Genomic DNA, 13,576 nt, shown 5'->3' on the forward strand with positions numbered 1-13,576 from the left:
ATATGGAAAATCATTCATTTTCCTTCTGAAGAATATTCCACTCACCCCCAATACTGCCTTTTTATTTATTTATTTTTCTATTGTAAATGATATCACTAAGGCAATACTTGAAAGTCTTTTGGCACCCCCTTTCTCAAGGGCACCTCTCCAAGGGTGGAGACACTGGCTGAGAAGATGTGTGAATACACAACTTTGTGTGATGATGCCAAAGTTCTTTAAAATGGTTCTGAAACTCTCCAACATTTCAGGTTATGCTGACCTACATCCATGTTGATGCCAGTTACTATCAATTCCCTAACTGTGGCAAATGGAGTAAAAATTAAATGGTGTTTCATGGTGAGTTAGGAAATAGCACAGACTGCAGATGAGAGGAGTTCTTATTTAATTCCACAGGAAGAGGACTGGGCTGCTCTAGAAGACATACTGCAAACACTGTCTTAAATTTAGAAATCAGAACTCAGAGAATTGTTACATGGACATAAATTAATGCATTTGATTAAACAGAAAAGAAAGTCAGACTTTTTATGACAAAAGATAATTATTTTAACTATTTATTTTGAAAGTGAAAGCCAGCTTTTACCAACTAGGTTACATGGGTAAAAATACACTAATGGAACAAGGTGAATTGTACCCCAAGATTTTAGTGAAACACAAACATACACATAACACACATTATACACACAGAGAGCAATATAAAAAATAACTATGTTATGCTTGCAAAATAACATGAAATTAATAATTCCATTTTCTTTCCCATGTGAAAGAAAAGCAGGAATACTTATTTGTTGTGTTGGAATTTTTATTTTTTTAATCTTTGTAGCACTAATAATGCCTTTTTCATATACATTCCAAAAACCTGAAAAAAATATAAATGGCTGTAACAGGAGGATAATGAATTCTTTTGCAAGTTAGGTGGTTTCCAATTATTTTGTTCTTAAAAAATTCCACAAAGAATTTATTGAGTTGTCAACAGAAAAAATCATTAAACAGGATTTTTTGTTATAAACAGCAATGATTTTTGGTTCGCTGAATACAATGAGCTTTTTAATAACAAAAATTGTGAACATGAACACTGCAACTGATCTTGCAATTTTACTCAAAGGCAAAGTCTTCTTGTCAAAAGGACATCACCCAAAGGTGTGATCTAGAGTGGGGAAAATGGAGTAGAAATACAGTTCAGAGAAAAATGGACAATGTAAAATTATCAGTTATCAATGTTTTCATATGGTTTTTACATAGATTCTGATGGCAGATAGTTTATCTTTTACCATTAGATACACAAGAAACTGAGCAGAAAGGATCACTTCAAAACATAAATGTATGAAACATACCATAAAATTATACCTTTGAGACTATTCACACATTTAAGTAAATATAAATGAGAAAATAATAACATCACAAAGTAGCTACCATTTATCATATACCTGATCATTTAGTACCTAACACTTCCCTATGAAGCAGGTAACTTCAAGGACTGTTAGCAATGAGGATGCAGAGTTTACAAGGCTAAGCATTGCTACAGGCAGAGCCACTCAGCATGTGTCTGCTTGGCTTTCTCATCTTCAAATAGGGATAACAAAACTTGCTTTATAATTATTCCTCAAACATGTTTTCTGAATAAAAGCAAATAAAATTATAAACAATTGATAAGAAATGGAAAGTCACATGAAGTCATGAATTCAGATATAAGTGCTCAAACAATAGAAATAAGACTCTTTTTATAAAATACTCTCAAACACACACTGAGCTTAGTTTTTCCTCTCAGCAACCTGAGAGTCTACTGTCCACCACAAACATGAAGAAGCATATGTAATTCAGCTCATATGAATTTTTTAATCTGCAGTGGATGGCCAAGTACAAGCAAGGCACCCAGGTCTCCCTCAATCTGCATAGGCTTCACTAACAGCACCCTGAAGGGTGGATACAGCCTGTCACTCAACTTACTTCTTTGGAGGCTTCATTTTTTTTCACCTTTTCTTCAGTGTATTCATCCAAAATACTCACATGACATCCTAGTGCCAACAAAGTCCTGCAAAACAAAAGCAAACACTAGCTACAGGTGTCTTCCCTGGGTCCAGACAACCCAACCTAATGGCTGTGAAGGAGATAGTACTCCAACCTAAAAACACAGCATATGTCAGTTGCTTTAAAGCTAAACAAAACGTTTTTTTTATTTTCAATTTTTTACTTTTGAATAAAGTGCAAGATCCTAAATATTGAAATGGCACAAAAAGGAATAACTGGAAACATAAGTCTCCCCCTAGTTCCTTCTGTTTAGTGCCTTTTCCTTCTACAGAGGCATTGACTGCTGCTGGTTCTTGTACATTGTTGAACCCTGATGCAAAGAAAAGACTAACAACTCCATTTTTAAGTCAAATTAAAGAAAGCTTCTATTTGTGTACACAAAGAGAGCTGATCAGTGGCTGTCTCTCCCAACATGGGCTAGAGGTCAGCACCCCAGATTTAAGGAAAGAGGTTTTGTAGCACAACAAGTTGCAAAGGGGGGTGTCTTGAGAACTAACAGCTAACAGGATTTTGACAAGCATAACACAAAAGCAGATAGTAATTAATGATATAAATGGCTCAACATTTCAAGACAGAAAATAAATTCAGATCCCAACATCAGAATTTAAGAGGCACCACTAAATTTTCAGAGAGGTTTGTTAACTGCTCAGGAAAATCCAGGCATGGGTGAGTTCAATGCAAGGGAAGGCATTCCAAGCAAGTTTAAAACCTCAAAATATGGCCAGGCCAAATACAAAATCTAGTATTTACAGAAAATAGAAATATACTTTTTATAACTTTTGATGAGATGGCTCCCAAACTTAAGAGGGAATTAGGATGGGTTTATCACCATCGGCCTGGAGTCTACACATATTAAATAAAAATATGTGTCTGTGTGTGTGTGTGTGTCTGTGTGTGCATGCATGTGCACATGTATGCCATTGATGGTGTGCCTTTCCCACAAACAAGAAAATACAAGTTATTTCTCTATAACTTCCTCTTTTGACTTGAAAATACAACCTTCAGATTACTATCCTTTCACTTAAAGCTGGTTTATTTTTTTAACTCCCTGAAGTATTCCATAAGGTGGAAATGTCAAAATGCTTTTCTTTCTTATGTAAGAGCTTTTTATTAAAAAGCAAATCAGAACTGTAACACAACCTTAAATATTTGTAAATTAGGTCACAAAAGGGATGCAAAATTTTTGTGGTTTAATTATATATTCATACAGCTAAAGTCACATATAAAATCTTACACTAATACACAAGATTATTCCATGATTAAAATAGTCCGAATCTAATAACCTTAAGCTATGTTAGTAATCTCTTTTCCTCTTATCTTAATATTATTTCCAATATGAATTCCCTGACCAAATGGAATCTAAAAAATAAATCTAAAAAAATTGTTAAAGAATGACTTAACCTCTGCAAACTAAATGGTTGAATTACAAAAATTTCTGGGAAAATAAAGTCCTAAAGTACTAAGATTAAAATTACCATTATTGTACATGTATATTTTATCATGTGTTCATGATTCTCTTACTAATAAACTTTTTTAAGGAATTTTGCAAGAGTTGATCTAATTGACCTCCCTAATATGTGGCTTACATAAAGTTATTCAAACTTAATGTACGTTCATATTTATATTTAATTCACCAAAAATCTATTCTGCCAGAGGGAACAAAAATCTGGAGTGAAAGCATTTGGAGTTACTTACTAGTACTTACCAAGTCCTGCCCCATTTCTATTTTTTCTCAAGATTTTCTATCTTGAACACACACATGATCAGAACCCTTATCCTTCCAGGTAACAAGTGGGTTATTTCATGCAAAATAAATTTCATGCAAAATAAAGATTTAAACAAATCTTCCCAGTATGAGTCCATTTTATACTTTTAGTCCATCTTCCAATTGCCTAAAGACAAACCAGCAATCCTCTCTCATTATTAAATATCACACAGGACAAGCCCTAGCTAACAGAGTATCTTATTTTTGTTGAGTTTCAACAACTAGAGTCAGGTTACACTCAAAAGTGATTAGCTATTAAAATTACTTTTCCAAATGTGAAATCTTTTTTTTTCTCTTAGGGGAGGGGAAATTTTAGGCACAAGTGAGAGACAGGGTACATAAAGCTGTGCATTTAGTACGTGACTTTGTTCACTTTTTCACAACATGGTGGTTATTTTCTTATATATTTTACTAAGCCTATATAAGAAAAGATAGTGCTAAACCTATATATGAAAGCAAATTTGATAAAACATTCATTTTCAAGTCTCATAAATATATGCAGTTCTCATTATAAAGTCTCTACAATACATTTGCACATTTTCATAGACTAACATAATACACAAACTCATGGATGTCTCTTGCTATGCAGTTAATTTTGCCTAGATCTGCAATTATCTTCATAAATATTCAATAAAGCCACAAAAAAGTACTATAATTTTAGGAATTTATCCAAACTTTAAAGGAAAAAAATGAGCAGCAGAAATTCCATAAAACAGAAGGGAAACCAATCCCTTATTTTGTTTTTCTTTTTGTGTCACTTGTTTGAGAATCACTAGAAGCATACATGAGGTTTTCTATATATTGTTCAAGAACTTGGTTTTCTGATCTTAGCTTCAGATTTTCTTCTTTCACTGTAACTTCTCTTGCAGAGAAATCTTCAAGATCTTCAAGGCAAATATTAAATAACTTTGACAAGAAAGATTATGTATTGAAATTAGAGCTACAAAAATTCTGTAAGATGCTCTAAGAGGGGACAAGTTGTGGTGGGAAAATCCCTACCAAAGAAGTGACATAAGTAAAGACAGTGTAAGCAGGGAAGAGGCTGTTTGAACATTAGGCAGAGAACTTTCTAGTGAAGGGAAAGAGAACAGACAAGGCAGCAAAATGCAAACTTACTGGAGGAGGTCAAGGGGGCTGGAAGACAAAGAACAAGGGATGGTAAGGCCCTGCAGCTCCTGTGAAAATATGGGGTTCAAAAGCAATGAGAATCCAATGAAGGGCTTTAAGCAACCTGTGTGTGGGGTCACATATGTGCATGAGTAAATGTGAAATTCCATGTGCAGAATATAGAGAGAGGGTGGGAGGACCAGTTAGGAGACTCTGGGTAGTCTGGGTGACAGTCAGTCACTACATGGGGGTAGTGGGGAGAGGGGGACAGATTGTAGCTATTCTTGGAGTGATTAATGATGGGATGGACTCAGGGTTAAGACAAAAGGAGGTGTCCAGAATGACTCAGGGTTCCTGGCTGTGCAGCCAGATAACTGACTCAGGAGCTCATTTGATGAAGAGACTTCAGTGACACTGCTTCATCATACACTGAGGAACATGTCACCTGCAGGCTGGGATGGACACCTCCTCTTCTCATAGCAGGTGTCTGTTAAGGATCAACACTGGGGCACTTTGAGAAACTCTCCTCATGGCATGACCTGAACACCTGTGGAGAGTTTAGCTCAAGAAGAACAAAGGCCCCAGTTTAAGCATAAAGATTCACAATATTCAGGACTGGGAAGATTGCTGCCAGCAAGAGACCAAAAAAAAAAAAAAAGATACAGAAGAGGGAGCAGAGGGAGGACCACCTGCTCCTTTAGACAGGAATGATGACTTTCCATTACCTACTGTCTCTCCCCCTCTTCATCACTCTTCTCCACTGTCCTATTTCCCTCATTCCTCCCTCTCCTATGCCCACATATGTACCAATCCTACAAATGGCATTCAAGGAAAAATACATAGCCAGGAGAAAATCACCGACATCTATCTATATGTTAACTTCCCACGAAAGTATTCTACAAAAGTATGTTGTGTGTTGGTTAAACACCATTATAATAACAATTTCTGAACCATGACTTATTTATTCAGAAATTAAGACCTGGAATTTGAACAGTATTTTATTAATTGAACATGACACCAGATACTAGAATTTGAGCCAGGTTGTCCACTCAAAGACACCTGGCTGCACACTCTAGTGACCTGTGCTATTCCCAAGTAGATGTTAGAACTTCATGTTCTTCTACAATAGGCAAATGACAGTTTGGGTGTAAAGTAAGTCGTCTGCTAATGATTTACATTACAGAAAGCCACAGAAAGAGTACCACATTATATTTACATTAAATTGCCCCTTTATCTAAAATGAGGGTTTGTCAATTCTCAGGATTCAATGAAAAAAGTTGTTAATCCCTCTGAGATATACTAAAAATCCAGCAAACAGAAACATGGATGGTGCTTGCTCTGCTGTACATAGGTGGAACTGAAGGCTTCAACATAATGCTGTCACTGAGCCCCCACATCAATGACAGGAAATAGAGACACTATTATCACACTGAACAAGGTGTTTTCTGTTTTTCTATTATTCATGTACTGAGTTGGCAAGGGCCCCAGCAGAGTAAATGAGAGAACAGTCTCTGGCACTGGGCGGCTTAGGGTCAAAGACTTGCTCCACCAAGGTGATCTTCCTGAAGTAACTCAGCTTCACTGATCCTACGAACTTTAAAGACAATTTGTCTCAAAAAATTAAAAGGGTTGAGGGAGTAGCTCAATGCAAGAGTACTGGATAAAACCCTCAGAACCCAAAACAAAACAAAACAAACACAAACAAACTACTAGAACAGAGACAGTCTGTGCCTAATTTATTTCCCAAATTCTAGAATCTGAAACACTGTTTAAGTTTTATGTTCTGGGTCCTGGGTAAAATGGCTCCAATGAAAATAACTCCTTATCCTTAGCAAAATAGAAACCAAAAAAACAAAAAACAATGTACTAGTTAAGTGACCTATTTGAATAAAACCAATTCTACAAGTCATCAAGGATGAAAGGGGCCAAAAGAAAAGTTACATAGTTTTCAAAATCATTTTCTGAACTTTTTACATAAATTTGAAAATATATTCATTTATTCTACCAGCACCAGTTTTAGCTTGGCAAAAAGGAGATAGTAAATTCAAGAGATCAACGGGTAGACAGCCAGTGAAGAGCAAAGTCACATTTGCAAGATGATTAAAAAAAACAAAACAAAACAAAACAAAAAAAACAGCCCATCAGAGTTTTCCCAAAAGAAAAGACTACTGTTCAGACAGGCAGTCTCAGAGGACTCTATGAAATAGGGTGCTGTGACTCAGTATGCCTAGAAACAGGAAAGGCTGAATCCACACTTTCTAGCTACTGTCAGCACACAGATGTGAAAAATGTGAAGTACAATGACACTTGTTTAACCCTTTTAACTCAGCACCCTTTAAACAGGTCAGATCAGTACTTCTCAAACCACCCATGACAAGGGACTAGTTTTAAATTTCCAGTTACATCATGGTCTGCATCTCTAATAAAATACAATAAAACTTCTAGAGTAATTAACATTTCAAAATGAATACATAAAGGATACATACCCACAATTTCAAGTTATTAGCTTAACAGGCATTAAATTTCTCCCTTAAACAGATATAAAATGTTTAATCCGTTAGTCTTAATATCTTAACTCATTTTGTCCCAGACCAGTCATCGCTTTTGACTGGTCTGGTTCCTGGTCTGCGTAGCACTGCATTGGATCACGAAATTCCCATGTTCTGTAACATCCATCAATACCTGTAGGATACCTTTTGGAAAATGCTGACCTAGAGCAAAAAGACACAACATAACAGGGTTAGAGTCAAATTCCCAGCAAATATCCATCCAATACACCAACACATTAATGGAAAGTTCTAGCTGGAATTCAGCTAACTTCATAACTGAGTTAAAGTAAAACATTTCTTTCTGGCTTTTTTTAGGTGAGACAGATTTGGAAAATGAAAAATTTGAGGCACTCAACTTTTTGAAGTTGTAATTGTGTGCCTGTTGAGGCATCTTGGGGAACTAACTCCACCAGACATGGGTGTTGTCTCTTAGTGTCATCATTAACCTGGGACATGACAGGAAATAAAATACTCTCAGGCATCAGATAAGCAATAATGCTTCAATGGGTGGCAAGTGGAGACCTAGAGCAAGAAGCAGCACTCAGGGCTATGCCAAGGGAAGCTGCCTCAGGATCCCTGGTCCACATCAGATCAAGTGTTAGTAGTAGGTTACCATCCTCCATGCTCCCTGCTCTCTACCCCTATCCATGCCTCAAGCTCCCATGGGTCTCTGCCATGCATACTCTTCGCCTGATGCCCACACTGCTGCTCACTCCACTCCTTCCAGCATTTGATCCGACCTTACTTTCTCCACGAGGTTCACCAGTCTTGCACACAGGGCAGTATGCCCACCCACCTTACTCCTTTAGATTTGTCCAAAATACTCAACACCTTTAACAGACAAGATCCTTATCTATTTGTTGGTTTCTGTCTCCCTGCACTTGGAAGAGAAGAACAAAAAAACAAGGATTTGCATCATTTGTTCTTTTTTAAAAAAATATTTGTAGGTCCGCTGAGCATTTGTGGCGGGCGCGCGCGCGTGCCGTCAGCGGTAGCGGGTCTTGAGTGGCAGGGGGTGGGGGGGGTATCCTCGGAGCGGGCGGAGGGGAGGGGGGAAAGGAGCTCAGGGTGAGAGTGAGCCGGACGCTCCAGGAGGCGAGGGGGGCAGGGGGAGCAGCGTCGCGGCCGCCGCCGCCTCCGCCTCCACCGCCTGGAACGAGGGGGTGGGGGACGGACGAGCCCCGATGCCGGGGGAGACGGAAGAGCCGAGACCCCCGAGCAGCAGGACCAGGAAGGGGGAGAGGCGGCGGCGGCCAAGGCGGCTCCAGAGGAGCCCCAACAACGGCCCCTTGAGGTGGCGGCGGCGGCGCCTGCGGGGACCACGAGCAGCCGCGTGCTGAGGGGAGGTCGGGACCGAGGCCGAGCCGCTGCGGCCGCCGCCGCCGCCGCCGCTGTGTCCCGCCGGAGGAAGGCCGAGTATCCCCGCCGGCGGAGGAGCAGCCCCAGCGCCAGGCCTCTCGACGCCCCAGGGCAGCAGTCCCAGGCCGCCAAGGCCCCGTCTCCAGTTCACGGCAAGAAGAGTCCGCGGCTCCTATGCGTAGAAAAATAACAACTGATAAAGATCCTAAGGAAGAGAAAGAGGAAGAAGACGAGTCTGCTCTCCCTCAGGAAGTTTCCGTTGCTGCATCTAGACCTAGCAGGGGCTGGCGCAGTAGTAGCAGGACATCTATCTCTCGCCTTCGAGATACAGAAAACACTCGAAGTTCTCGCTCCAAGACTGGGTCATTGCAGCTCATCTGCAAGTCAGAACCAATTACAGATCAGCTTGATTATGAAGTTGCAGAAGAACATCAGTCTCCTGGTGGCATTAGTAGTGATGAGGAAGAGGAGGAGGAAGAAGAGATGCTAATCAGTGAAGAAGAAATACCATTTAAAGATGATCCAAGAGACTAGACCTACAAACCTCACTTAGAAAGGGAAACCCCAAAGCCACGGAGAAAATCAGGGAAGGTGAAAGAAGAGAAAGAAAAGAAGGAAATTAAAGTGGAAGTAGAAGTGGAGATGAAAGAAGAAGAGAATGAAATTAGGGAAGATGAGGAACCTCCTAGGAAGAGAGGAAGAAGGCGAAAAGATGACAAAAGTCCACGTTTACCCAAAAGGAGGAAAAAACCTCCAATTCAATATGTCCGTTGTGAGATGGAAGGATGTGGAACTGTTCTTGCTCACCCTCGCTATTTGCAGCATCACATTAAATACCAGCATTTGCTGAAGAAGAAATATGTATGTCCCCATCCCTCCTGTGGACGACTCTTTAGGCTCCAGAAACAACTTCTGCGACATGCCAAACATCATACTGATCAAAGGGATTATATCTGTGAGTATTGTGCTCTGGCCTTCAAGAGTTCCCACAATCTGGCAGTGCACAGGATGATTCACACTGGCGAGAAGCCATTACAATGTGAGATCTGTGGATTTACTTGTCGACAAAAGGCATCCCTTAATTGGCACATGAAGAAGCATGATGCAGACTCCTTCTACCAGTTTTCTTGCAATATCTGTGGCAAAAAATTTGAGAAGAAGGACAGCGTAGTGGCACACAAAGCAAAAAGCCACCCTGAGGTGCTGATTGCAGAAGCTCTGGCTGCCAATGCAGGCGCCCTCATCACCAGCACAGATATCCTGGGCACTAACCCAGAGTCCCTGACACAACCTGCAGATGGTCAGGGTCTTCCTCTTCTTCCTGAGCCCTTGGGAAATTCAACTTCTGGAGAGTGCCTGCTGCTAGAAGCTGAAGGGATGTCAAAGTCGTACTGCAGTGGGACAGAACGGGTGAGCCTGATGGCTGATGGAAAGATCTTTGTGGGAAGTGGCAGCAGTGGGGGCACTGAAGGGCTGGTCATGAACTCGGATATTCCCGGTGCTACCACAGAGGTTCTGATTGAAGATTCAGACTCTACTGGACCTTAGTGGAAAGGAAGACTTTGGACACTGGGACAGTTCAGACTTTGTATTTAAAAGATAAAAAGGACAAAAAAAATTTAAAGCATTTAAAATCTAGTAAAATAACTGAAGGGCCTGCTCTTTCCATTGTGGATCACAGCACACACAAACCCCATCCCAAGAGCTCCCTCTGTTCTCCCTCTTATAAAATTGATGTTGCCTTTAACAGAAAGGTAGACAAAAAGCAGCAGCAGCTCTAAAAGTGAGGGTTAATCCTCATACTCGGTTCCAGCCAGCAGCAGACTTCTGCTCAATTGGCAGATCCCCTTTCCAACCCATAACTCCGATGTGCTCTGGATCAGCTTTTGACTCAATAGTATACTACTGTCCTTTCAATCCTATCTTCTCCTCCACTGCTGCCCTATGGTTCTGGCTTCTACCCACTGCAACACACTTATCCTCAAATACTATATAATTCTAATCTCTGGAGGCTGGCAGCTTGAATTGGCACTTTAGGGCCCCTTAACAGGATGTGCTGTTAAAACAGCACATGTTTCTCACCCCTCTTTCTCCATTCCCCACTGGGTTTTGGAAAGGAAGGATACATGTGGACCACCTCCCTCCTCTTTGATCCCAGCACCTCATTCCCCCTCCCAAACCTTCATATGGCTCTTAATGGTGCTTATTTGCTTGGAAGCAGGCTCCCAAGAGGGAGGGGGCTGCCCTCTACACAGTCTTTTTGACTGTAAGATAGGGCTGTGTATTAGTGAGACAGTGAGAAAAGTCCCAGGCTAATGGCAGAAATTTGCACTTTGAACATGTGTGTTTTTGTGTTGTGGAACCTGAGATTCCTTATTTATTAATGGAAAGTCTGATTTTTTTGGGGGGGAGGGTCTTCGTTGCTATATTTTGTGGGGCTGGGAGAGATTAGATTATTCTGACATGGGATCCTTTCCACAAGAGGTACTTTGAAGGCAAGGTATAGGGTTGAAAAGCACAGCCAGCCTCTAAAATCATAGCTCTCCAGTGGCCTTTAAAGAAAGCTGGTTCTCAGCACTAACAAAATCACTACAATAGCCTAGTTCTTTTTTTTGGAAGCCTTCTTAGGGAAGGATAATGGGTTTGTGGTAACCAATGTGCTCTTTGAGATTTTAAGAGCATTGAGATTTAAGGAAATTTGAGGGGATGAGGATGGTTGTTCAGGTCTGAATTACAGATATGAGATTTTTTTTTCTTGTGAATTTCCTTTTGTCTCTATCATTTCCTTTTATGTATCACCCTTCTTGCCTGTTGGTTGTTTTGGTTTGTTTTTTTGTTGTTGTTTTTGTTTTTTGCTTTGCTTTATCATTGGTTTGCGGCAGCTCCCTATTAGACACTGTTAGAGAAAGAACAAAGTGTAAGAGTCCTAAGTAAGTCAAAGAAAACTGCTGATTTGTTTCTCTTTTAGTAACACCTCAGAAAAGACTTCAGTAGACAAAGTTAGGCTATATGATAATGGCTTTGGCTTTCACCTGAAGTTCTGGGAATTACCACTTCCCTTCAGATAGATTTTCATGGGGTGTGGATTGCTTATTGCTATACATGGGCATTTTTGTACAAGCTTGTAACTCTCAAAAGACTAAAAACTTATTTTGACTGATTTTTAGAGTCTTAGAAGGGCAATTCCTATCCTATGTACCTCAGAAGCCGGAACTGAAAACTTACCCTATTTGTTTATTGTCAGAAATGTGTGATGGCTGTTGGAAAGAATGAAGTTTTGCTGAGAACAAAATAAGAAACAACTTGTTTTTCACAAACACTAAAACTACCAAATTTGTCAGTTTTCTCTTTGATTTATTTTTTCCAAAAGGGGGGTAACAATGTCATCCCTGAAAGAGGCTTACTGTACACCCACTAGTGTCGGTGGTTGGGATGCCAAGGAATAGGGAGTGAGACACAGTAAATAGTCTTAAATGCACTATTGTTTCAGAGTGTTGCAGATCTGCCATCTCTCCAATGTGAGGGTAGAACATGGAATACGGATAGAAGGAATACAGAAAAGATAGAAGGGATGCAGAATATGCTTTCCTGCCCACAGCGAGGGGTTTGCAGTTTTAATTGGTATGTTGATTAGATTTGAAAATACTAAGATGGATTGAGTGGGTGTACAACAAAGTTCCGTTTTATACTGTTTCACTAACTAGCATCTATATCCCACACTTACCTTTTTGTCTTTGTCACACCTAGACTTTGTCTTCATGAACTTCACTTGCACTGGTTAGTCATCAGATATTTTATCCACCTATACAAAAGCAAATTGCATTAAGGGGGGGAACGGCACTTCTCTGGGATGGGGGAATATGTTCTCCTTTGTATCACACTCCCCTCCCCATAAAAAGCAACTAGTTAGTTCCAATTGGAAACTCCTATACTTCCCCTTTGTTGGTGGTGGGAGTCCTCTTTCACAGCTACCATTTGCTGACAATAAATTATTGTAGCAGTTTGCAATAAACTTTAAAATATTTTTCATGGAGTTTATATTTTTCCTTTTGAGAAAGGAATGCTAGCATAGTAAAGAGTCTATATAAGTAAACTATCTAAGCCCCATTTATGTTCTGCTCCCCCTGCCATTGTTTATTTCATTGTGTTTCCAAGGAGCTCTTTTAATCTTGAAAATCTGTATTTCATACTCTTTATTAGTCTGATTTTGTTACCTTTTTAATAACTTGCCACGTCATATTCTCCAGCTTGAATTGGCATTTCTAAATTCTGATAATGTCATTGAGATGTCACTATTCGGTATTTCTAGAAGATGTACTTCTCCCTTGCTTGTGATTGCCCAGGGTTAATTTGAACAATCTTAATATGTTTCAGACAGTTTAGATACTGGCTAGGAGTACTGGGAATAAGAAAATTATTTAGGTATAGAAAGCATCCACATAGAGCACTTGAACCTCCTTTGTACCTGTTTGGAGGGAAAAAAAGTCATAAAATTTACTACCAACCTAAATAGGATTATTACAGTCTCATTGTTTGCAGTACCATTTTTCCTCCTGTCTTTCCCACTTTCCAGTGTACTCAAGAAAATTGAAAAAATTGTAATGGATCAATTGAAAATATTTTATTTCCTGAAAGCCTTTTTTGCCTATTGTAATGTGCAGGACCCTTCTCCTTTGATGAAAGAGATGGGTAGTTAAGATACCTGAATCTAGGTTGAAAAGGTTGTGTAAAAAGAAATTATAATAAAAGGGATACTTTGCTTTTCAAAAAA

At 39.6% G+C, this 13,576-nt stretch overlaps 1 protein-coding gene and 1 pseudogene across 1 annotated transcript; one reads left to right on the top strand and one right to left on the bottom strand.

The window, feature by feature from the left end:
* Window positions 1-825: 825 nt before the first annotated feature.
* On the bottom strand, window positions 826-4,705 carry LOC124108439 (short coiled-coil protein B-like; the record flags this gene model as incomplete). The annotated part of the gene is made up of 3 exons (XM_046466895.2): window positions 826-1,144; window positions 1,945-2,029; window positions 3,731-4,705. A coding segment is annotated over one exon (183 nt), but the record flags the coding sequence as incomplete, so codon positions are not given.
* A 3,910-nt stretch (window positions 4,706-8,615) lies between these two features.
* On the top strand, window positions 8,616-13,576 carry LOC124108444 (E3 ubiquitin-protein ligase ZFP91-like; annotated as a pseudogene).

This window comes from Marmota monax, unplaced genomic scaffold (assembly GCF_021218885.2).
Source record: "Marmota monax isolate L192 unplaced genomic scaffold, Marmota_monax_Labrador192_F-V1.1 WCK01_AAM20220418_F8-fsc00613, whole genome shotgun sequence".
Lineage (NCBI taxonomy): Eukaryota > Metazoa > Chordata > Mammalia > Rodentia > Sciuridae > Marmota > Marmota monax.